General features: G+C 50.4%; 1 protein-coding gene across 2 annotated transcripts in view; it reads left to right on the top strand.

Annotated features, from left to right (window-relative positions):
* The window catches only part of Acsbg1 (acyl-CoA synthetase bubblegum family member 1), a 56,553-nt gene that overhangs the window by 15,544 nt on the left and 15,833 nt on the right, over nt 1-25,176 (top strand). Inside the window, exons 1-9 of one of the 2 annotated variants that reach the window (XM_021226832.2) lie at nt 186-328; nt 2,924-3,022; nt 3,870-3,964; nt 17,623-17,843; nt 18,260-18,348; nt 18,607-18,727; nt 24,164-24,244; nt 24,334-24,483; nt 24,722-24,898. In XM_021226832.2, coding sequence (XP_021082491.1) covers nt 279-328; nt 2,924-3,022; nt 3,870-3,964; nt 17,623-17,843; nt 18,260-18,348; nt 18,607-18,727; nt 24,164-24,244; nt 24,334-24,483; nt 24,722-24,898 — 1,083 coding nt within the window. In that variant the 5' untranslated portion in view covers nt 186-278. Of the gene's footprint in view, nt 1-185; nt 329-2,923; nt 3,023-3,869; nt 3,965-17,622; nt 17,844-18,259; nt 18,349-18,606; nt 18,728-24,163; nt 24,245-24,333; nt 24,484-24,721; nt 24,899-25,176 lie in introns of those variants that run through there. The other variant, XM_005069555.4, reaches the window with a different exon arrangement.

Genomic DNA, 25,176 nt, shown 5'->3' with positions numbered 1-25,176 from the left:
TCAGACTGAAGGAACGTGTAGGCTCAGGAGGCAGTAAATTGCAGCCAGGTACCCAGCCCCAGGAGTGGTGAGTCATGCCTCAAAGGAAGGCAACTTCCCCTGCCCTGCGAGGGCCTGGGCAGTGTGACTCACACTGTGTCTCTGTTGCAGGGCGGTCTGGTCGAGTTGGGCCTCTCTGGGGCTGCGGTGGCTTTTCCCAGGGGACGCTGTGACACGCCCTCTGAGGTTTTCGCTCTCTCCTGGGTGAGCTCGAGGGGTACAGTCACCCCACAGGGACCATGCCGGAAGCGCTGCTTCTCAGGTCTGCCAGCTCCATCCTGAGGACTGTGTAAGGATCCAGGGTCCCACCATCCTCCTGCCTCCTGCCCATCAGCATCTCCCATGGGGGAGTACTTAGCACAGGGCCTGGGTTTAAGACTTGTTGCCCTACTCACTCACCCTCCCGTCTCACCGTCAAGTCTTCTTACTTCTCAGGAGATCCATGGTAGTTCGACAGGAATGAGGACAGATGACTACACTGAGTGCCTTTTTTCCCATCATCTTCTAACGATAGTGTAGGATATGGGTTAAAAAAGGCTGAGAGACACATGGCTATTTGACCACAGCATATAGCTTCAAAACTAGTTGCACCCTAACAGATGGACAGACTTGATGCTAGGCCATTTCCAGAAAACTTGTATCTGACACCAGCTGCATTACTGTTCAGGGGTAACTGGGAAGAATGGTTGACAAGAATCTATAGGAAGTGGATCGCTGTGAGGGACTCACACGGAAAGCAAGGGCTCTCCTTAACTTATGTGTCACACGGTGATGATATGATGGGTATATCCAACCAGCATTTACTAGGCTTTCATGGTGATTACTCATGGCCAGAGAGCAGAAGAATTTCCAGGAAACTCCAGGAACCTCCTGTGTGTGACCGTCAAAGATCAAGCTAGAGGGTGTTGAGAGAGTCTAAGAGGGCTTCGTGAAGGAAGAGTAAAGGAGGCTGGGGAGGCTCTGCAACCAGATGGTTCCTCCTAGTTAGGCTGGCTAGTCTGGGCGGCCAGGTGAGGCAGAATAATGGTTGAGAGAGAGGCGATGAACAGGCCCTGCTGCACGCCTCTGCCCTGCTCCCATCATACCAAGTTGCTCAAACAATACCTCGGTTTTCTTGTTCCCTGCACACCTGGGGAGGTGACAAAGAACCCTGGGTTTTGTTGGTTTGTTCTTGTGAAGAGCAAACAGCATGCTCGTGTGAGAAGAACTCTGGGTGAAAGGGAACTGGCCTCTTGCCATCTTGGGATTCTTGCTCTCTGGAATTCAAAACACAGACAGAAGCAAGTCAGCTCAGGCCCCTCTGCCACCATCGCTGTCGTTTTGTTACTTGAGGTGACTTCCTGCCCGAGCCCTGCCAGGGCACTGATTCACTGATTTCCAGAATGACAGGCATAAAAGGTGGATCACCACCACCAGGCTCCCTACTGTCCGTAGTGGCATCTCACCTGCTGGGATCATTCACTGGTCACTTGTCCTTCTGGAAAGAACAGGGAGCCCCCATTTTTCCCGTTAATGCTGGGGATCGAACATGGGGCCTCACACATGCTAGGTGAGTGTTCTACCACCCAGGACCCCACAGTGATTCTGCACAGTCTAAGAAGAGTAGGCTTTTGAGGAAAACACGAGCCATTCATCTTGAGACCTCTCTTTTGATGTAACTTATAGTCTGAGCACAGTCAGTCCTCTTCGCTCCTATCCTGCTATAAATTGATGCCTTGCTGCTAGTCTACATCGACAGTGGCAAAAACTGATTCAGGAAAGAGTTACACACACACACACACACACACACACACACACACACACATGCGCGCTGTGTGAGGAAGTGCCAGGTTGGCGATTTGTGTGGGTGGCTCTGGCTGTCATGCAGTTGAACCCACTTCTGCCACCAACTAGAACCCCCAGTGAGCAGAAAGGATGGTAAGCCCATTCTAACTCAGGTGGCAGTCCCTTGAAGGGCCTCAGTCTCCAAGGACAGATCAGCTCAATTTTTCTGAAAAATCCCTTCTGACTTTTTTTCTTAACCCAGATACCCCAAATTCCTTAAGCCCAGGACATGAGGGCTGAATATGGCCCTCTGAGGGTCAGCTGCAAGGGTAAGTGAGGTGTCCCCTCCCGCTAAGTCCTGGTGGAAGATCAGGTCCCCCTGAAGGGAGAGAGAAGCATAGGGTGACCAGATAAGGATGGAACGTTCTGCACCAGGTGCCAGAGCTCAGCAAAGGCCTGTTTTGGGAAGAGGGCTTCCCTCACTCTGTAACCAGAAGGCTCCCATCAGAATAAGTAGCTTTGCCTTCTGGCTTGCCTGGTGGCTGTCTTTTCATATTCTCTGATTAGTTTTGTGAAAGCTGGAACCAGTTTGCCCAAATTTAATTGGGAGTGGAAGTGCCCCTGTACCTTTAATGGCGGGGACTGAAAACACACCTGCTTAGAGGAGGCTGTTGAGATGGTGGGTGATTACAGGCTAGTTTTGTGGTGGCTCTCCAGTTCGTGATTTCAAAGGGGATCAGCTCTGAGCACAGGGGTTTTTTAGCCTTGTTGTCCAGGCCCCATCTTCCGAGGGCACACCTCAGTAAGGGAGCTCACAGGCTTGTTTGGTAACATTACTGTCCTTGTCCCCAAGTGGGGCAGCTTCCATCCAGCAGCCCTAGAGAACCGTGATGTAACAGATGCTCCGAAGCCAGGAAATCCAGAATGATCAGCTTTGTCATCCTTTCCATCCTCTCTGGAGCAGGTCACCATAGCAACAGAGGAGATGCTCCAGCCCTGTGGACCATGCCTTACTCACAGTGTGCACATAAAAAGGACCAACTCGGTCCTCTCCTTCTTCCCCTTCAAATCCTTCTCCCTTCATAACTTCCCATGTCTTTTGCTTTAACACGTATCTCAGGTTCTTAAGCAGACTGCTGCCAGGTGGGCCTGGGTGTGTTCGAAAACTTAGTTTGAACCTGCAGTACCAGCAAGGAATAAGGCCGAATGTACGAAGCAGGTAATTGACCTGGCTTCCTGGGAACTGGGCAGGGATGGGGATAACCCCACCCTGACAAACGGATGGGACTTCCTGGAGCCAGGGTCATACCCTTAAGGCATCTGTGACCAGCTATACAGGTTACCCACTACACAATTCCAGTAGGTTCTGTTTACATAGCCACGACAATGATGTGTCCCTGGTGTTGTACAATCTTGCAGCCCTGTGTAGTCTTGAGAGTGTGTATTGAAATCCCTCTGCTCATCTAGCCAGGAAGGTGAGGTATGGCCAGGTAAACCCTGGGAAGGACTGGTGCTGAGGGACAATGAGGCTGAGAGGATAACAGAGATCCAGCAGCCAGCCTGTTCCAGCTGATAGAGGAGACACTTACTCAGGGCCACCCAGCCTGGGAGGCCAGGCAGATCTAGGCCAGGCAGAGCCTCAGCTCTCCCTGGCTGATGTCCTCTCCATGGGGTAATCAGTTTAGATTGCAGGAGGACACCATGGATGAGGGAGCCCTTTAGGATTCCAAAACTTCTAGGAGCATCCCCAACTCCATCCTGAGCTTCTTGGTGAAGCTCTAGGACAAGTAGGTATGAAGAATGATGGGGTGGGGGCCTTGACCAATCCTTAAAGTCTATATTGTCTTGGAATGGAGGCTCAGTGTCCCCTAAAGCCCAACCCTTTTCTAGTCTGGATGGGAACACCAAGAGTCAAAGGGAGACATGATCTTGCAGGTAGACACACACAAATCAGGACACAGCAAGACTTGATCTCTCCTGCAGAGGGAAAGGGAGGGGACTGGAGGAAGTGAGATAGAACACAGGATATTCTAATCTGTGTTACCCATCTCCCCCCTCCCCACCAGCTCCTTAATTGATGGGCAGACGCTCTCCAAAGAGTCCTCAAGACATGGCCTTGGACTCTCAGCTCCAGAGAAGGCCTCACCATCAAATGCCTCAGGTGAGTTTGTGTGAATGGAGTATCTCTGGAGGGAGTCGTGGGGGCTGCTGGGAGCCACAGAGAAGAACTCGGGAGAGGTCCGTTCAATCTTGCTATGTCCACATTCCAGCAACCCCATCTAACTCTTTACTCACAACTGCAACGTTGCTGTCAAGGCCAGGCATGATGGAGAAATCACTGGGGTCTGATTCCTTCTTCAGTAAGGTTGGGAAGGAGGCCAACAACAGGGAGACCCTAGCAGGCAGGGCCTGCATGCTTAGGCTGCCAATGGACAGGAAGGGGCTCAGCCAGCTAAGCAACACCTTAAGAGTTTGAACCTATTTAACTGGGCCATGGGGCAGGCATACGGGTGCAAGCTAGCACAGTTTATTTTGGAAACTGGATTGTCACATGCTCTCTCTGTGACCTTCCCCTCAGATAAGTGTGCCTCAAGGAAGGCAGCTATCATTCATCCTGAAAATTTATCTGGATGATAATTGTATCATTGCAGCATTCGCTCACTTTTATGTGCGGAACAGTATTGGAACAAAAGCAGCATTCCAAAACCAAAAAAGAAACAATAGGCGCCCAGCTCAGGGATTCCCAGCTTCCCACTCTCTGTGCTGTCCTTGAGATTTAACTGTCCCTGGCTTGGGTCACCTTTCAGAACTGAGCATTCTGTTGCTGGTCTTCCCAGCAGGGAGCCTGCTAGCTGTAGGCTCCTCCAGGAGTCAGGCAGGCAGCCCAGTGGCCATCTAAGGGAGAGCTGGTTGAGAAGGGGCTGTTGGTTGTTATCAAGTGGCTGTGTTTGGAGAGGTGGTGTGTTTTGTTGTATGGCCTTCCGTTTGGGTATGCCTGTGTTTTCCTCATGGTTGAAGTGTCTACAAGTTTGGTAGCAAGGGTGGCAGTGTGTGAAATGAGAAACGAGGCAAGGCAGGGAAGAAGAGGTCATTTCTAAGTCCCTGAACCATGGAGTGATGTCAGAATCAGGGACCAGAAAAAGGAGTAGGCTGGCGTCCTCTGTCCCAAATCTTCCGTTCTTGTGTTTCTGATGACTGGGCTTTGCTGGGGCCCCAGAGTGGCTAAAAGACAGCGACAGGATTCAGGTTTCTCTGCTGTGTTACAAGTGCTGTCATAGTGGAGAGGGAAAGCCCATTTTCAGCAGGGAACTGAGGTATAACACTTATTTATTTTAGTCATAATAGCACACACCTGTGGTTTCGACACTTAGGATGTGGCAGGGTAATTGCTGTGTGTCTAAATCCAGCCAGGGCCGGGCGTTGGTGACACACGCCTTTAATCCCAGCACTCGGGAGGCAGAGGCAGGCGGATCTCTGTGAGTTCGAGGCCGGGCTGGACCGATAGCCTCCGAAACAATACAGAGAAACCCTGTCTCGAAAAAAAAAAAAAAAAAAAAAACTAAATCCAGCCAGGGAGACATAGCAAGTTCCCAGCCAGTCATGTCTCCAAATAAAAATAAAATCAAATATCCGAAAACAACAATCAAAGAAGTATAATGCAGAGAGTGCCTGGACCGGGTCTCTGGGCACTCCTCTCTCCTGTCCCTTCGCTGAGCTGGGCTGCTGCTGCTTGACAAGCTGCCTCTGGTGGCCTTGGCAACACTGTGGGCTGAGGGCTGACCGTGAGTTCTAGGGGTCTTTACCACACGCCCCTATCAGACATAAAAAAGGAGCCAGGTCATCCCCTGGTTTCAGTGAATGGTTTGTTAGGTTCCAGATGAGGCCCAGGCAGCCTTCCCTGCCTCTCTCCTGGGACCTAGGCACCTCCTTGACCCGTTGGGTTCCCAGGGCAATGTCCCCCTCCACCCTAGGACCTGCTCCCTGTGTGAACCCAGCTTGCTTATGCAGGTGTTTAGCTGCTTCCTGAGGCGCTTGAAGGGCAGGTGCCAGAACCAGTGACTTAGGCCAGGGAAGCCCCAGAAGCCTGAGAGAGGGTGGTAGCATTGGTACTCCAGCGGTTGAAAGAGAAGGAAGGGAGCTGATGTGGGAGAGCTCAGAAGGACATCTGGCTTCCTTGAAAGGTGCGAGGGACACTGGCCGTGGGCCTCAGGTGCTAAGCAGCTGCGGGCACAGGGAAAAGCAGGTCTGAACAAACTGGGTATGGGATCCCAGGGAAGGTGCCATCTGCAGCACCGCCTACGCAGCTGGGCATAGGCGGGAGGAGCAGCGGACACCGCAGTTCATGTAGGGTGGGGTTACAGGAAGGGGACAAAGCCACCACAACCAGTTTGCAGGACTGTGGGCCTCCATCAGACACAGGCCAGCTGGCCCTGTGTAGACTCTCTACCTTGTGTTGTGGGCTCTGGAGATGTTGAAGGAGATGAATTCCTTCCTGTCCTCCATGGACTCCCTGCCTGGATGCAGACAGACTCTGAGGGACAGCACAGACAGGAAGGCAGGCCTGCTCCTGGAGGGCTGGGGCTAGCGTGCGCATCCTAGAGTAGAGGATCTTTTACTATCCTCAGACCCTCATGCTCCAACAGACTGAGGATGCGGGGCCGGAGGCAATGAGTCTCTTACCCCCATGACTGTCAGCAGGCAGCCAGAACAGAGGATGCATGGGCTCCTACAGGCCCCCACTCACACAAACCATGTCCCTGGGGTGAAGAGGGTAATTGGTGGAAAGCCCGGAGCTCCAGATATAACTGGATTAAGTGTCTACTGTCAGTACCCTAGAGCTTGAGCTTGGACCTGGTATCCTTTGTTTTCCTAGGTGAGGAAGCTTGTGGGGGCTGTGGGGAGGGTGGGCTGTGGTGGTCATCGAAGGAAGGGGAGGCGAAGGGTCACAGGTTGAGTGGGTGAGTTGTGAAGCCGCCCTATGACACAGTACTTTTCCGTAGATTTAAGGCAGGCGCTGGTATAGTCCACACGCCTGGGAGGGGCATTTGTGCTGCTCAGACAGGATGGAAAGTCCCTAATCCTCTCCAGCAACACAGCATACAGCTGCCCCTTGTTGAGCAGTTACTGTAGACAGCCTAGGAAGGCACGTTTTCGTTCTCTTCCTCCTGGCAGTCGAGGGGATGATGTATATGCCGCTTCCATCTGAGAAAAGAAACCCCACAGAGAGCTTTAGGGGCTTTCTAATTTTCTTCTGTCTACCTGTCTGTCTCTCTGTCTCTCTTTGTTCCTCTCTCATCTCTCTGTCACCCAGCAGTCCTTGAACTTGCTATCCTCCTGCCTCAGCCTCCTCAGTGCTAGGGTGAAAGATGTCGGCCTCCACAGCCACAAGTGATTTTCTCTGAGCCAGACAGCCTGTTTGGTCTCGTTGGCCCTGGACTCTGTTGCACACAGGAGTCAGGCCAATCCTAGCCTCCCACCACCTAGCCCCGGAGCTCCTGGATTCTTGCCTGCAGGAGTCAGGGTTCACCGTGGGCCCTTCAGAGGCACCTCGGTCTCCTTGAGTTCCCAAGAGATTTGGGGGTCCTACCCTCCAGTCCCCAGGCTGGACTCCCAGGGAGCAGTGGTGCCAAGCCATGCTGGAATCTGACCTCCACACAAAGGCAGCCTTGTGTCAGGGCCTGAGACACATTTCTCTCTAGCCCTTTCTAGATTGGACATGAACCCCAGCTGAAAAGGGGGGGGGTGACCCAAGGACAGCAGCTGCCAAGGACAACGCTGATAGAGGTGCTGACTGGGCCTAGCTTTCCACCCACCACTCCCAGCCCCAGGAAATTGCCAGTCCTACTGGGGGGACTCTAAGTTTAGGACTGGGAAGTGGGATATTCAGCCTTACTTGGTCCCTAGGCCAGAGAGGACCTTAGGGCCCAAGGGATTTATACCATTTCATTGCCCCTCACTCTTATCCCAGGGCCACCTGTGAGGGCCCAGGCTGGAGCAGCAAGTTGTAGAGACAGAAGGGTTTTATCCTTACGTCTAGGAGCTCATTGACTGAAGCTGAGGATCAGGGAGGGGTCCAGCTCTCACATTAGCCTTTGTGGGAATAGGATTGGGGGAACTGAAGGGCTTCCCTGAGATCTGGAGAAATGATGGAGGTGCTTCCTCATCTATAAGATGGGAACAGGAGGTAATCCCAGCCCTGTCAGCCAAAGACACATCTGAGGTGCACTTGGAGAGACCTTCCCAGGCGTCAAGGTTCGAGGCTTCTCCTGGACATTCTTCAGCCACTGCTTGATGTCCCGACCTTCTGCTCTCTCCTGGGGACTTCCCTTTCAGGGCAGGTGGGAGAATTCCAGCCCAGAGTCTCCCCTGTGTCTGCCAAGCTGGCCAAAAACCCTAGAGCAGTAACTGGAAGGGACTCATAGCAGTTATACGTTTTCCTTGTTATTCAGACAGGAAAACCAAGGCTCAGGGATGGCAGACATCTGCCTATGGTCACTCTGCTCTTGGCCAATCACAGGGAAGCCTAGCAAGAGCCTCCAGCTTCAGGGCCTCTCCTACCAAGTACAGAGAAACAAAATCACTGGACTTTCAGCAGAGTAGTCGCGACCACACCACCAAGGTCTGGGCGTGCCACTCATACCTGTGTGCCTTGTCCTTGCCCCTCCTCATGTCCTGAGGCCAGTGTGACCTCTGCACCTTATATATCCCTAAGAATACCCCTCTAGGTACCCACCTAGAGGCCCTCATCATGGGATCCCTGTGTGAGCAGACCTCCTGGGATTGGTTCTCCATAGGTCACTGGAGGAGAGGCTGTGGGTGTCGTGCTGTGCTGTGAGGCCGTTCTGATTCCGTTAGTGTGGTCTTGAAGAGAACCCCGTCACTGGCCCGAGAGCCTCTTGTCCTCAGGCCCAGTGTGTGTCATCCCCACCCCTACCCCCAACTAACATACTTGACTTCTGAGGCTGATCAGTCCCACAGGCTACAGGAAACATCCCCCACCCCTCACCCCTGTCCTGTATTCTCCACCCCTCACCTTCCACCCCTGTGCTGGAGTTTCTCTCCTTCCCAGAAAATGTAGTGATTGTTCTCTGCTGTTTAGATGCCTTTGTTCCAAAAATCTGGAGCACACACCTCCCTGCCTGTCCAGCACCCTTTAGCACAATGGGCAGATTGTAAAGCAGCCTGCCAGGGGCAGGCCAAGATGAGAGGCAACAGGAAAGGTACTGGAGGAAAGGGGAGGCAACGGACGGTGTGAGTGGGCAGGAACAGCCCACCCCACATGCCCAGCAGTCTGGCTCTGGGGTAGGCAGTACCAGCTGGCTGCTGGACTGTGGTTCTGGCTCAGGCTTCCTAGCAGCTTGGCTTCACTGACATGGCAGATTGAGCGATCTGAGTTGCAGTTGGAGTCTTCTCCAATGGGCGTCCTGGCACCTTGCTGGGTGATGGAGATTTCACCTGACTTCTAGATGTGGATCAGAGTTGTTATCCCAGCACTAACCTTAACCTAAGCATAGCAAAGAGCCCAGAGTCGTGGCCCTATTAAGATCTCAGGAGTTTCGGCAGTTCTACCTGATCTCCTGAGTCTTTTCAGTCCCTAGCAGACCACCCCAGACAGGGAGATAGAGGTACTCACAGCAAGCCTGACTTGGCTCATGATCTTTCCCTCCTGCATGACCCTGAGAAGCCTGCTACAGCCTGTGGACTCAGATCTACCCACCCTCCATTCACTGCTTTCTAGATACTGGACACAAGAAAAATGCCAGGACCAATGGAGATAGTGTCCCAACCCTGCCTTTGACTTTGGCTCATCTGTATCTTCCCTGGGATTCAATCTCCTCAGAAGCGAATTCTCTCTCTCTCTCCTTCCCTCCCTTCCTCCCTCCCTCTTATCTTTCCCTCCCTCCATCTTTCTCTCTCATAAATTAAAATAATTGTGTATGTATGTGTTATATTCAGTTGTGCATAAATTAAAATAATTGTGTATGTATGTGTTGTATACTGGTGTACATAAATTAAAATAATTGTGTATGTATGTGTTGTATACAGGTGTGCATGTGGGTACATGTGTGTATTGAAGCCACACTTAATGTCTTGGTTGCACTCTAACTATTTTTTTTTGAGACAAGGTCTCTAACTGAACTCAGAGTACATAGATCAGATACACTGGCTTGCCAGTAAGCTTGGGAAAGCCACCTGACTCCATCCCCACAGTGCCAGGGTTATAGATACCTCCCACAATGTCTGGCTTTTTTTGCATGGGTACTGGAGACTTGAACTCAGGTCTTCATGCTTGGATGGCATCTTCCCACCACCCATTTGCTTCTTTTCTAACTTAGTGCTATAGCTGTAAGCATTTATTTGTGTCATTAAGTATTTTAGTATCTTATCTCAATAACTGTCTGGGAACCCCTGATTCCCACGATGCATCTCATTAATTCCTATTAGACACTGAGGCTGTTGCCAATCGAACACAAGGTTGCATAGGCTTGCTGCATTTGCCTCATTGTTTCACTTGAGTGATGTCTTAAGAGCATCATTACTGACTGAGAACACTCCTTCTGTGAGGCAGCATTGGGCCACCCTTGGTAAAATCATCAGTTTGTGTCCTACATTGTGTGGCGCCCTTCCCAACAATGGGGCCAGGCTGTGTCTTTGCTGCTTGGGTTCTTTCCTTCTAGGAGAACCCGGAGTGAGAGGTGGCAAGTGGGTGAGGTGCTTCGGGAGATGAAATGCTATTTATCTAGAGGACAAGCGGAGAGAAGAGGAGTAAGAAGAGGCTAGTGGGAAATGAGGACTTCTGTGGTCCCCAGTGAGCAGGCTCCAGCTTCCCTCGGCCTTGCTGCTTCTGCCTACACCTTGTCTCTGCATACTTCCCTTTCTATGAAGTGGCTCCGAATACCTCCCCATCTCAGCTTGCCTGCCTCATCTCAGTTTGTCTATCCTGATGTCAGTCAGTCACTTCCGGGGGGAGGGAAAGAGAGGAAGAGCTCTGATTGTGTCAGCCGGTACCTACTGTACTGCCTGCCTGCACCATGATACAGGGGCACATGGCCAAGTTTGAAGTTCTTTCTCACTCATGAGGCCAATGTAGCAGGACTATTTACTGTCCAGGCCCTGCACCCGTGGGTCCTTCTGACTTCTCTGACCTACATTTAATACACCACACCAACAGCTAAAACCCAAGCTCAGGCCTTTTAACTTGTCCAACATGCTCCCTTGGCTATAGGGATAGGGGTTGGAGGAAGGCTGTGTCTGCACAGGCTTGGGAGCAGGAAATACAGATAGGAGGGATCGGGGAGGATGCATCCCATATCTCTGTTTGCCCTTCTTTTTGTTCCCAAGTCCAAGGGCAGACTTCTTAGCTGGTACCAGAAACACAGGAGCCAGGGACTTGTAGCAGACTCAAACCAGAGGGTTAACGGCCAATGTCAGTTCCTTCCACAGGACCCTATTATTTGCATCTTGGTCTGGTGTGTACTACTCTATGTGTTTGTGGGTCCCCTCTGCCTGAATTTGGATGGCACCATGCCTTGCCTTGTCATCACACTGTCCTCTGGGACCAGGTGACACAGAAAGAGAAAGCCTTGCATCTCTTTGACACAGTCACTCAGCCAGTCTCTACTAGGATGAGAAAGAGGCCAACTTGTTCTTCTAGGAATACTGGAACTCTCCATGCCCAAGCTAACTGGGTGCTGAGCCATGGCTACACCTGCCTCTCCGGCTTGCCGTACACGTGGCCTCCTCTTTGGATCCTGAGTATTAGCATCCTGGCACAGAGTAGAGGCCTTTCGGTATTGAAGTGACACAGAGTGTGTCCCTGTAGAGGAGTAAAGGGTCTTCCAGCTAGAGTCACAACATGTATAAAAGTATAGAGGAAGGAGGCAGACAGGCCTGGAAACATCCGGGTTGTAAGGAAGGGGTCACTGAGGCTAGTGTAGTCAGGGGAACCCTGTGGGGGGTGGGGCAGCACTCCGTGGCCCGAGAGCTCAAAGGAAGATTTTTTTGAGCAGATCTAATTTGGGTTCAGAAAGGTCACTTTGGAAGCCTGAGGAATGTGGGACAAGTTATCAGCTAGAAGTCCAAGGTCACCAAGACAGGATTTGGGCAGGAACCACTGTCTCTTCCCAGAGGACACATGGAAACCGGGTTTACACAGAAGCCCATTATGAGGCACACACACCAGATGAGGACCATGTAGGTGTAGGGCTCTGTGGCTCGGTACCACATTGCTGCCACCCAGCTCTGCTACTGCTTAGCCTCCCTGAGACCTGTGGCTTTAGCTGATGTGGGCGTATGAAACAACACTCAGTCCATGTGACCATGGTGACCTCTTTCTGGACCTCAGGGAGGGAGCAGCAGGCCCTTCCCCACAGGGGCCTGCCAACCTAACTGGGTCTATGGCAAAGAGGGCCAGCAAGATTCAGGCTGCTACCTAGAAAACCCTGTTCTTGTAGCACAGGCTCTGGCCTGTTTCATGAAACAGTTGGACAGAGGGAGTAAAGACCAACCTTCTCCTCCTCTCTTCCCATTCCGTCTGTCCTCCTCCCAAGCACTGGGTAAGCCGAGCACACGAAAGCATAGGTTCCAGGAGCTAAAGCAGGACCAAGACAGAAGAAGGTAGACGGGGAACTCTGTCCAAAAATGCAAACAGGTCTGGGGCTGGAGACCAGGGCCAGGGGCAGAATGTGTTGTGTTCAATCCCAAGCATCAAATTCTCTAATACCAAAACAATATTTTACAAACACTTTTTTCCCTGATTAATGAATCCTACCTCTAGATATTCATCCTCTAAAAGACCTGGTTAATGGTTAAAATGACAATGTTTGACCTGACCCACGTAATTTTTAACATTTTTTTTTTGGTTTTTATGAGACAGGGTTTCTCTGTATTGTTTTGGAGGCTATTGGTCCAGCCTGGCCTCGAACTCACAGAGATCCACCTGCCTCTGCCTCCCGAGTGCTGGGATTAAAGGCGTGTGCCACCACCGCCCGGCTAAATATTTTAATGTTCAAATAAAACACATATTCTGATTTCTTGTAACTTTTGGTTTCCATTTGTCTTAGTTACTTTTCTATTGCTGTGATAAAATACCATGACTAAAGTAACTTATAAAAGAGAGTATTTAATTTGGGGCTCATGGTTCCAGAGGGTTACATCCCATGATCGTGATGTCAGAGGGGCATGTCAGGAGGCAGGTGGCAGGGTGCTGGACTAGCATCTGAGAGCTCAGATCTCAATCTTCAAGCACAAGGAAGAGAGAGCTCTAACTGGAAACCTCCAAACCCACCCTAAGTAACACACCTCCTCCAACAAGGCCACGCCTCTTACTCCTTCCCATGCAGCCTTGCTGACTAGGGACCAAGTATTCAAATATATGAGCCTAAGGGGACGTTCTCGTTCAAGCCACCACACATTCTACCAGCACCAAATTCCACCACTGAGGAGGGGGCCTCTTTTAGTGTGGCACACCCTCTTCCATTTCCTCAGTAGTCCCTGCCAGTCCCTGTTCCCTCTTTGACATAGAGGCTTGGGGGCACAATTATTGTCCTTGCACTATAGATTTTCCCCCTTAGATTTTTTAATTGACAAATTAAAAACCATATATGGTGTGGCATGGATAAATTGGGACTGTTAACATATGCACTGTATCACAGACTAAATTTTTTTTTTTTGGTTTTTCGAGACAGGGTTTCTCTGTGGCTTTGGAGGCTGTCCTGGAACTAGTTCTTGTAGACCAGGCTGGTCTCGAACTCACAGAAATCCAACTACCTCTGCCGCGTGCGCCATCACCACCCGGCCTCAGATTAAATTCTTTTTTGTACTGAGAATGCAGTATCTACTCATCCATTTTCAAAAATATATGTTGTTATTAATTGTACTCTCAAATTTTGTGGCTTTTCTCAGACTAGAGGCGTGTCACATTGTTCAGGGCCTCCATCAAAGGCAAAGACAATGAAGGTACAAGTGGAGGCCCCGAGTCTCAAAGAAATTAAGAGGGTTCCTCTCTTTGTGGAAATGAAGACTGCACTGTGGGTTCCACTGGCAAGTTCTCATTGCTGGGGCGCTCATTTATCCATTATTTATTATTATGCATTATTTATTATGATGCTGACACATGAGCCACAAGAGCCTCAGGGGCATTTTGAGTTTTCCCTCCTTGGTTATTACTCAAATGGCATGGCCTTACCCTCCCCCACCCCACTTCCTTTTGGATAAACACTAACTGCACTGTTGAGCTCTGTTTGTAGCAGTGGTAGGCTAGCGTATAGGGCATAGCCCCCCAGCAGCCCACAAAACCAAACCAACCCAACTGCAGCAACAGCCAAATAAAAACCAACCTCTCTTTGCTGTCTGGATAAGGAGTCCGCCCACTTCTGCACAGCACAGGCCTCTGAGCCATTCCAGATTTCTTAGAGGAAGTATTCCATTATGTCACTAAAAGGAGAGATTATAACTGCTTAACATTAAGCCTCTTGGTTTGGACTGGGGACGCAGCTCCGCAGTGGTCCCCTGCTCTAGCATGCACAAGGCTCTTGCTTCAGGCTCCAGGCCATGGGGAAAAAGAAGGAAGAAGGTTCTGGGCTTGAGGGAGGCTTTAGCAGTGATCACAAGACTGAGGCTTACCTCTGCTCATCTTGGCAGCTAGGGGAGCAGGTGCAGTGGGGCATGGGCTTGTGGGAGAGATCACAGGAGGCTGCTTTTTCTGGTTCAAAAAGTCAGAAGTTTCTGTTCCCCTAGGAAGGGGAAAGGACTGCCAAGAAGTTAGCAACCGAGTGCCCAGCTCCACACACACTAAACACACCACTTCCGGGTCCTTGCTCTTTTTGGAAGATCTACATTTTTTGAGACAGGGTCTCATGCAGCCCAAGCTGCCTTCAAACTTACTATATAGCTAGGGGCAACCTTGAACTTCCGATGCAGCTATGTCTACTTCTTGAGCTGGTTTTATAGGCATGCGATACCAAACTTGGTTTATGTAGTCCCAGAGACTGAACCCACGACTTTGTGTGTGCCAAATAAGTACCCTGCCCACTTTGCCACATCCCCAGCCCTTCTCCCATTCATTTTCCTCCTCTAGGTATTTGAGAAGCAACTTCACTAAGTTATAGAGATGCCATCTAATTTGCCATTGTAAGTGTGCAATCCAAAGGTGTTTTTTTTAATTTACTTATGTATTACATATGTATGAAGACTGGGGATGTGAGGGCGTAATGGTTCACAGGTAACTGTGGAAGCGAGTTCTTTCCTTCCAGTGTGTAGGTCCTAGGAACTGAAGTCAGATCATTAGGCAACTGCCTTTACCTGCTGAGCCATCTTGCCAAGCTCAGTTCAATGATTTTTAGAAATTTACAGAGTTCTGTAATCATTACCACAATTCATCTTTAGAATATTTTCACCAACCCCAAAAGATTCTTGGTACTCTTCTTGTGGTCATTCCCATTCCCACCCCTAGCCTTAGGCAACAAACTAGTCTTTTTCTGGACACTTCTTACAATTGGAATCACGAGGGGCATGGTCTTTTGCGTCTGGGCTTCTTTCACTAAACATGGTTTGAGCTGTCTCCCTGCTCAAGCCAGGAATCAGTGCTTTTGGATTCCATCGTATGGATCGTGTACATTGTGCCTTCACTCACCTGTCTGTGTTCATCTGAGTTCTTCCCCGTCTTGGGCTGACAGATAGCATTGGTGTGAGCATCCACATACAAGTGTTTGAGGGGACACATGCTTTTGTTTTTCTTGAGTAGACACCTGGGAGGCACGATGCTGGGCGGTGTAGGAACTCTCTGAGAAACCGCTGAGCTGTCTCCCGATAGGGCTGCACCACAGCTTTCCTTCCCACCAGCACCGCCTGGGCATCAACTTCTCTGTCCCCACTCAGCCCTCGTTACCTTCCATGATTACAGTGTGGCCCAAGGGAAGATCATTTATTAGGGTCACAGCAGGGAACGACACCGTCAAGGTTTAGAACCCAAGTTAGCCTGACTCTTTGTCAGCTTTTGGGTTAGTGGATGGAGTCTGCAAAGGGTAGGGTTGGGGACTGGGGCTGCTGGGCCAGGACTTTGGGACAAGACTTATACCTCCACCCTAAGGGCAATGGACTCTAGCAACAGCTGCAACAAGGACTTGGTCTGGGAAAGAGGAGGGTGGCAGCCAACATGTTCTGGCTTCTGCCAAGACAGGGCAATGTAAAAACCTTCTCTCTGGCGCCCTCCCCTGGACCAGCCTGTATCTCTCATAGTCTACCATGTCCCGTTCCTCATATTTCCCTTTGACTGGGCCTAGACATGTTCTCCTGTCTCAGCCCCGTGAACTTTGCCTCCTTCTGCCAACATCAAAGTCTATTTGCAGCCTAAGAAGGTATTTATGAAGGACAAGGGCATGTGGTCTGTTTGTCTAAGTCAGACAGCACCAGAGGCAAGCCACCCTGTCGGTACCAGCCTTGAGGCAAGCACTGTGAAGAATCTGGCTTCTGCGGGCAAAGAACAATTGGTGTGACGTGTCTGGCCAGTGGGTGGCAGCGAGGCCTCATGGGGGTCCTGGACAGCTCACTCCCTTCTCTAGAATGCTCACCTTTATCCCAGGGAAGGAAGGTCCAGCCAGAGATGGCGGCACATGCCTATAATCCCAGTACTTGGAAGGCAGAGGCAAGAAAATTTGAGGCTGACCTTCAAGACCCTGACAACGAACAAACAAATAAGCCAAAAGGATCTGAAAGAGTTCAGAGTGCCCACACAAACGTCCTTTACAAACAGAAAAACGGAGGAGAATGTGCATTTATTGAGCACCCAACTCCCCTTCACATATGTCATTCCTTCTGGTCCCCATACTCAATGGCAAATGCCCCACCTTCCTTCTGAGGAAGCAGGCTCAGGCAGCAACAGTGTTCACCTCAACCCACCATGTTAAGTAGTTCAGCCAAGGGGAAGATACCTGCTTCTGGGCTCTGTTCCCACCCACACCATCTCCCAAACTGTGGTGTGAGACACACATGCGAGTTCAAGTCTTTTATTTATTTATTTATTTATTTTTGGTTTTTACGAGACAGGGTTTCTCTGTATTGTTTTGGAGGCTGTCGGTCCAGCCTGGCCTCGAACTCACAGAGATCCGCCTGCCTCTGCCTCCCGAGTGCTGGGATTAAAGGCGTGTGCTACCACAGCCCGGCAGAGAATTCAAGTCTTAACTCTGCCACTTCCTTGCTGTGTGATGTTGGGAAAGTGAGTGAGCCTGTCTGGGCCACAGCTGCCCAGGTGTGACATAAGGCTGTCTCTATTCACACCACGAGGTATGGAATGAGAAGATCTAGGCATAACTGACTGAACTTCTGCTGCCAGCCCTCTGCCCTGATGACTCTGGGGCTAGGGATCTAGGTCTGTTGGTTTTTAATCCCCCCCCCCGCCTGCCCAGTTTGCCTCTAAAGCCTTGACTTTCTGTCCAACTGGATCTGTCCCCACATGCTGCTGGGAGCCTGAGAAGCTCTGAGCCCACAGACAGTTTTACTCTTGTGAGGGGGTGAGCTTTGCTTCTGCCCATCTCAACCTTGGCCAACAAACTCCAACCGGTTAAAAGCACAGAATGGCCCAGAAGTCTCCATCTCTGGGCGTCCCTCCAGTTGTTTCCACTCCTGCTGTATCCCTAAGCTTTGCTCCTCGTCCAAAGCCAAGCCAGACTGCCAGTTCCAAGCTGCCTTCCGGCCCACGGCAGGCCTGGCGTGTCAGCAGCTGCAGCAGCAGGCATGGAGGCTCTGCCCAGGTCAGAACTGGATCCCCTACAGACAACCCAGGTAGGTTTGAGCAGACTCTGCTCATCTTCCCCCTTGCAGAGGAAGCACTATGGACAACTCGGGCTGATGGGAGAGTGCGCCTTCGCCTGGAACCCTTCTGCACGCAGCTTCCCTATACTGTGCACCAGATGTTCTACGAGGCCCTGGATAAGTATGGGGACCTCAGTGCCCTGGGCTTCAAGCGCAGGAACAAGTGGGAACGCATCTCTTACTACCAATACTACCTGATTGCTCGCAAAGTTGCCAAAGGCTTCCTGAAGGTAGGAGCCCCTCATTCCACATACTTTCTGCCCCCAGACCTGCTTTCTGGCTTGAGCTCTTAGAGGCCTCCTTCCCAACTCCCCACCAGGCAAGGTCCCTAGAAACCACCACTGTAAACCTGACACCATCAGTTAGGCTAACACTGTATTCTGGGCCCTGTGCTAAGAATTTTACATTATGGAGCCTCTACCCCAGGCCACTTTCAAGGAAGGTTGAGAAATCAAGTAGACTCAGCTCTTCAGAAAGCCGTAGGAAGGGCCAACAGAGCTGCCAGAAACGGGTCCCCTGGGCGGTTTTGTGGCTGGGTGGACTCTGAGATGGGCCTGGAGGGGACTTTGCAGTCTACTGGGAGGCGGCAAGGGAGGGAAAGGCCCTTTCTGTGTAGCTGACCGGCCTATCTGCCTTTGACCTGGAGCTTGGCCTGGAGCGAGCCCACAGCGTGGCGATCCTTGGCTTCAACTCCCCAGAGTGGTTCTTCTCTGCCGTGGGCACAGTGTTTGCAGGGTGAGTGGCTGGACAGGGTAAGGTCTCCTGGGGGTTGGTGGTGGGCGGAAAGTACAGAGAGGGTAATTATCTCTTTAGGGAGCCCTGTACAACTCCCGAGCATCCCATCCTCCCCCAGGGCCCTCTGTGCCTGCCTTTCCCATCCCTGCCAGCTGAGATGACTAAGGGTGTTGGAGCTTCCCGGGGGTGGAGGCTGTGAGGCTGTGGGGAGGGATGGTTCCTCTGCACCTGACATGAATCTTCCTGTGCCTCCCACAGGGGCATTGTCACTGGCATCTACACCACTAGCTCCCCAGAAGCCTGCCAGTACATCGCCCATGACTGCCGTGCCAATGTCATCGTGGTTGACACACAGAAGCAACTGGAAAAGATATTGAAGGTTTGGTGGGAAGAGCAGCGGGAGTGTGGTTAGAGGCTGGACATCTACTCTAGGGTATGAAGGATGCTTGTATTCCACCATTGAGGATCCTTATCTCCTATAGTCCATATGCACATGCAACACACATGTACACACACACATGTACACACACACACAAACACACCTTTCATTCATACTCCTGACCAGCCCACTTTCTACCACAGCTTTCCCTCGGGACAGGGTCTTGCCTAAAGGGAGAGCTGTGGACATTGGGCCCCTCTGAGGCTTAGTTTGCACTCTGGAGATGTTCCTTGGGCTGTAGCCACTAGTCTGTTCCTGAGGGTCAAGTGGTCAACCAACCAGAACCATGGAACCTGGTCTCCAGAGAGAACACAATAGGTGCCTCCCTTGTCTCTGTTGGAGAAGTCTCTTAAACCAAGAGGAAGCAAGCTGTGACTTGTAATTGTCACTTGTCTGTGGAGATCTTCCTTGGGGCAGGCCCAGCTCCTGGAGAGGGGCCCCTCAGATGAGGTTGTGAGTTGCCCTGAGACTCACTAGCTCACAGCAGTGAGAAGACCCTCAGGAAGCCTCCAGAGTCCAGATCTGCTTAGGGAACACTAGTGTAACAAGGAAAGCTGATCGCCACTCCTCCCCGGGAGGGGCTGAAGGGAATGTAGATCTAGGGGCCAGGAAAGCCGTGGGAGGGGGGAGATGAGGGGGACCCGGACACCCAACAAGATCTGAGCAGGGACCTGAATCATCAACCTAAGAGATAATTCCTCAGGTAGCATAGTTGGCCTGGCAGGTGTGACTACACAAGCCCTCCTGAACTTGTCAGGGAGGTTGGATAAAGTACTCACCCTTGCGTCTTGTACTTGGATACTCTGTGCTAGATTCAGATTCCATGGGAGTTTGCTCTAGTCTAGGACATGTGAGCACAGCCTCTCACACCAGTTAAGGTGACTATGAAAACTCCATTTTGCTGGCCTTCTGTTTTACTGGGAGGGGTTTCTCCAGTGGCTCCTTGACAAGTGAGGGAGTGTCCTGCCTCCTCACAGGGCCCTCCTTTGAGCCCTGCTTTCTGGATATCACTCTATCTTGGATGAATGTGGGGGACTGGGAGCAAACAGATAGGTACAGATTGTGCGGCACCAACCATCCCTGAGACAAGGAGGCTGAGTTATCTCCAGGCAGCCTTCTCTCCTTCTCCAGACTCCTGATCTGAGGGCTAAGTGGTCAACTGCCAGAACCATGGGTCCTGGGTTTCCAGAGAGGCCCTGGAAAACGCCTTCCCTTGTCTCTCCTGGAGTAGTCACCGGGGACATGTATCTATTACTGGCATTTACAAAGCGTGACCCAGAAGTCCTCAGATAGTCCAGTGACCTCAGAAACACCAGAGGTATTAGGTCATTTTCTGGGCCTCACTCATCACAGCTTAACCCAGAACAGAGCCAGGCTCCCCCAGCCTCACTTAGGTCTGAAGCTTTGATGGTTTAGGAACCAATCTAGCATAGGGTGGAGGCCTCATGAGCTCTCCTCACCATCCATATCAGCGTCTCTGTCGTTGCCCTTGTTCAGCTCATGTTTAGAGACTTTATTGGCATAGCCTCTGACATTACCATGAGACACAGTCTCACAGAAAACTCCCTGATCCTCTGGATCTTAAATATTTCCAGCGCAAAGAGCTACAGGCAACTAGAGAATACTAGGAGGAGGAGAAATAACCCTCCCCAGGGCCCAGCATACCAACTGATTGTCAGCTCTGAAAAAAATATAATTGCAAGTAACATTATACAGACTAAACAGGCTGTATTTATGTATGTAGGAGTGTGTGTGTGTGTGTGTGTGTGTGTGTGTGTGTGTGTGTGTGTGTGGTGGGGTGCTGTTAGGTCTCAATCCCTAAAATGGCAGTGCCACTAGCAGTCCTAAATGGCAGTCTGGGCTCCTCTCAGGCTGGTTAGAGGATTGCTGGCAGAAAGATAGAAGCTTGCACGGCATTCCTCAGAAACCTGTGAAATATGTCTCTGCCTGCCAGGAAGAGCCACTTTCCCTACTCCTGGCAATTGGGACATCTAGTTCCCTGTTAGCACATACATGTAATACATATCAAAGCACCAAGATAACCTCCAGACTCTTTTCCCTTACTAACGTTAACATTTACCTGTAACGCAAGTGAAAGGCTGCTCTTCCTCTTTCCCTCCCTCTAAACTTACAGTATCTCCCCTCCCTTCCACAGCTCTACCATTCTCTTTAAAACCAGCAAGCAGCCTGCCTCTCTACTTCTCTCACTCCTGCCCCAGGGAGCCATGCGGTTTTGAACTCCTCAAATGCCTCTGGCTACTCTCTCACTCTGTTTCTCTCTGTTTCTCTCTGCCTCTCTCTCTGCCTCTGTCACTGTCTCTGTTTCTCTCTCTCTCTGTATCTCTGTCTCTGTCTGTCTCTGTCTCTCTGTCTCTCCCTCTCTCTCTCTGTATGTGTGTCTTTCTGTCTCTCTCTCTCTTTCTCTGTGTGTGTGTGTCTTTCTCTGTGTGTGTGTGTCTTTCTGTCTCTCTCTGCCTCTCTCAGTATCTCTGTCTCTGTCTCTGTCTGTCTATCTGTCTGCCTCTCTCTCTCTCTCTCTCTCTCTCTCTCTCTCTCTCTCTCTGTATGTGTGTGTGTGTCCGTCTCTCTTTCCTGATAGTCATGAGGCAGTTTCATATTTACAGTAAACCTCCCCACCCATGGGATGGCCTAGTTCAGTGGTTTCACTGGGCCCTCACTTAGAAAAAGGAAAACCAACTTGACAGGCCCTGTAGCCAATGGTACACCCTCTTTTGAACCCTCCCATGCTGGGTTCAGGAGGGCTGGACAGCTTAAAAACCTACCTACTATTTTCTGCCTGGGAGACAAACCATCTCTCAAGTTTGTCTGAAGAAACTGAGGTCCAGAGCCAGGGCCTTGGTTAAAACACTGCCTTAGGTTTGAAACAGAATTTGTATTATCAAAATTCTCAAACAAGTAAAAACAGAGGCAGGTCCTGCATCATCAGGTTTCATACTTACCAGTGTGCTCTCGGAGGCCTGGTTGTCCTTTTGACAAATTAAAAAGGCAAATATTCTGACATCATGCTTCCCTATGTATCTCTATCAGCTGTGAAGTCTCCCCCCTCCCCCACCCTCCCACCCCAGACAGGGTTTCTCTGTGCAGCTTTGGAGTCTGCCCTAGAACTTGCTCTGTAGACCAGGCTGACCTCGAACTCACAGAAATCCACCTGCCTCTGTCTCCCGAGTGTTGGGATTAAAGGTGTGAGTCTCTGGTAAATAATCTCTGGTGATGAGGGCTGTGAGCTTTGCTCCATTGATAGGATGAGCACACAAAACCTTGGTTTCATCCCCAGTGCCACATAGACCTAGCGTACGTCACTGGACATGTAGGTATGTCACTGTAGTATTAGCACTCAGAAGGTGGAGAGGCAGGAAGGTCAGAAGCTCAAACCATTCTCTCATTACATAGAAAGTTAGAGACCAGCCTGGGATATATGAGACCCTGTCTCAAAGAAAAAGAAAAAGAAAGAAAGAAATAGCTGACAAGATAGTTCAGCATGTAAAGGTGCTCCAAGCCTGCCGAGCCTGGTTACCTGAATTTGATCCCCAGGGTCCACACAGTAAAAGGAGGGAGCCATCTATCTCCTCAAATCATTCTCTGACCTCCGCACACATGCCCAACCATGCAATGCAGACAGACATAAAGAAATAAGCATAACTTTGTCTTTAAACTTCGGTGAGTCTGCTACACCCAGCATTTATTTGGGTCTTACCTTTTTATCCCATCTGAAAAGAAAAATTGTCACTCATCAGCCATGTAGTTCTTCGCTCCTTTCTGACTTCTGCATCTGGGCTTGTGTTGTTTTTGGCATTACATTCTATCTCCACTGCAATTCTTACCTCAAGGTTTGCTCTAGACTTTATAATACGCACCTTGAACCTGTCATAGTGTACCTTCAGACAGCATATTACGTCATTTGTGATGGAACCCACAGCAGCACACAGGCAGACCTATAAACCCTACAGTGGGGTTCACAGAAGTGAACCAACTAACCTCAGAGGAAAATAGTGAGGTCTCTGCGTTTATGCTGAAAATGTATAGGGGTGTGTGTGCGTGTAGCTGCTTTGACTTGGTGTGTTTATAGTTTTAATCTAACTTAGACAATTATCCAACTTTATTTTTAAACATACTTAGGGATTTCTGTTACGAATGTAAATTAAATTTCTGTATATTATGCCATAACTAATTTTTTTCTGCTCTAAACTTTTTTTGAAGGTAAGTTCAATTTCAACCCCCTTAAGACATGGCTTTTCTGGGTCTCTGCTTCAAGGCCTCCAAGACATCTGTGCAAGGCCTGCTTCCTGGCTCTACCATTGCTCTGTCTCCAGTTTCATGGGCTTTCACCAATGAGATATCTGTTAGCATTCATGTTCAATCGCTGAGTCACCGACCCTAGAATGTCTCGGTCTCTTCCTTCTGTAGCTCTCTGGACCATTCATCTGAACCACCATGCCTTCCTGACTCATCTCTCTCTCACCTCAGTTCAATAAGTACCACGTCCTACATGCTTCCCCCTTCCCTTCCTCTCTCTCCTGCTCCCTCTTCCTGCTCCCCCTCCATCTCACCCTCTCACCTCCCCTATTCTCACCTTCCTCGCCCCTCCCTTCCCCCCTGCTCTTTTTCCCTCTCCCCTCACATCTTCAGGCAGAACACTGAGTTCATAGGAGTTCATCTCACTCATTTCTCTTCTCTCACGAGTGTGAGTGTGTGTCTGTGTCTGTTTGTGTTTCCATTTAAATTATAATTCTCAGTGATAGCTCCGATTCAAACACTACATGATGGGGATTTAACTTTGTTTAATTTTACTCTTGAGTTTCTCTTATCTAACCTTAAAAATTGTAGCAGCTAATAACATTGATCTAATCCTATAATTCATATCAAATAATTTCAAAGTAACAATATAGATTTATTGCCAGAATAAGACTGACGAAGCCAGACATGGTGGCACATGCATGCAATCCCAACAGTTAGGAAGCGCAGGGAGAAGGTTTAGAAGCTAAACGTCAGTCAAGTACAAGTTTGAGGCCAGCCTGAATTACACGAGACCCTGTCTCAAAAAGCACATACATGTGCTCTCACAGGGGCACACTCAAGAACACACACATTCTGGGTGTTGGTGGCACACGCCTTTAATCCCAGCGCTCGGGAGGCAGAGGCAGGTGGATCTCTGTGAGTTCGAGGCCAGCCTGGTCTTCAGAGCAAGTTCCAGGAACCGTGGAACTTGCGGAACCGTGGCCAGAGATGTCCCCCTGGAGTCGATGGCCAGAAATAGGAGGAGACTTTTGCCACAAACCAACACACATGCAGATGAGGCTGTTTCCAAGATGTGGCCATTTTCTTACTAAAATCCGATTTGTTTCCCTGTCAATGCAGATCTGGAAAGACTTGCCACATCTAAAGGCAGTGGTCATATACCAAGACCCCCTTCCCAAGAAGATGCCCAACGTGTACACGGTATGAATACCAGGTCCTGGGTGATGAGCGGGCCTGGCTGTGCCTACACAGCTGACCCAGACCGACTCCTCTGCTCTATGTTGCCACAGATGGATGAACTCATGGAGCTGGGGCAAGAAATGCCCGAGAAGGCCCTAGATGCCATCATTGATACCCAGCAGCCCAACCAGTGCTGTGTGTTGGTCTACACATCAGGCACCACTGGGAACCCCAAGGGTGTGATGCTGAGTCAAGACAATGTAGGACAGAAGGCCAGATGGGTGGGAAGGGGGTGACTCTGGGTTGTGGTCCTGCATTAACATCTGTGGGGAAGCCTCTCTGGCTGCTCAGTTTAATAGGAATGCCCGTGGTACAGACAGAGCCCTGCAGAGGGGAAAGAGAAGGGAGCAGGTGGGAGGCCTGTCCCTAGAGGGCACCTACATACTCCGGGAATCTCTACAGAGGTAGTCCAAGTCCTCATGACCTCCTTCCCCTCAGATCACATGGACAGCACGCTACGGCAGTCAGGCTGGGGACATCCAGCCAGCAGAAGTCCAGCAGGAGGTCGTGGTCAGCTACTTGCCCCTCAGCCATATTGCTGCCCAGATCTACGACCTATGGACCGGCATCCAGTGGGGGGCCCAGGTGTGCTTTGCAGATCCGGATGCCCTAAAGGTCAGTCTGTCTTCCTGACTTCCGGCCCTGTGTGTGTCCAGTGTGTGAGTGGTGTGCTCCAATCTACAAGCCCTGTGTGCACCCATAGGTTGATGGTTCCTGGTGCACATCGCACTCAGAATTCTTTCAGTAGCTGTTTGCCCAGCCTGACCCAAATGACCAAACAAATAGGGAAGCTGATGGCATTATATTAATTCGTATAAACTAACCCCTTCAGCCTCAAACACCACAGTTTCCTCAGAGTATGACCACAAGATGATCAAAGGGTACACCCCAGC

The sequence above is a fragment of the Mesocricetus auratus genome, unplaced genomic scaffold (assembly GCF_017639785.1).
Source record: "Mesocricetus auratus isolate SY011 unplaced genomic scaffold, BCM_Maur_2.0 Super-Scaffold_100022, whole genome shotgun sequence".
Taxonomy (NCBI): domain Eukaryota; kingdom Metazoa; phylum Chordata; class Mammalia; order Rodentia; family Cricetidae; genus Mesocricetus; species Mesocricetus auratus.
This window is presented reverse-complemented; position numbering and strand designations above follow the sequence as displayed.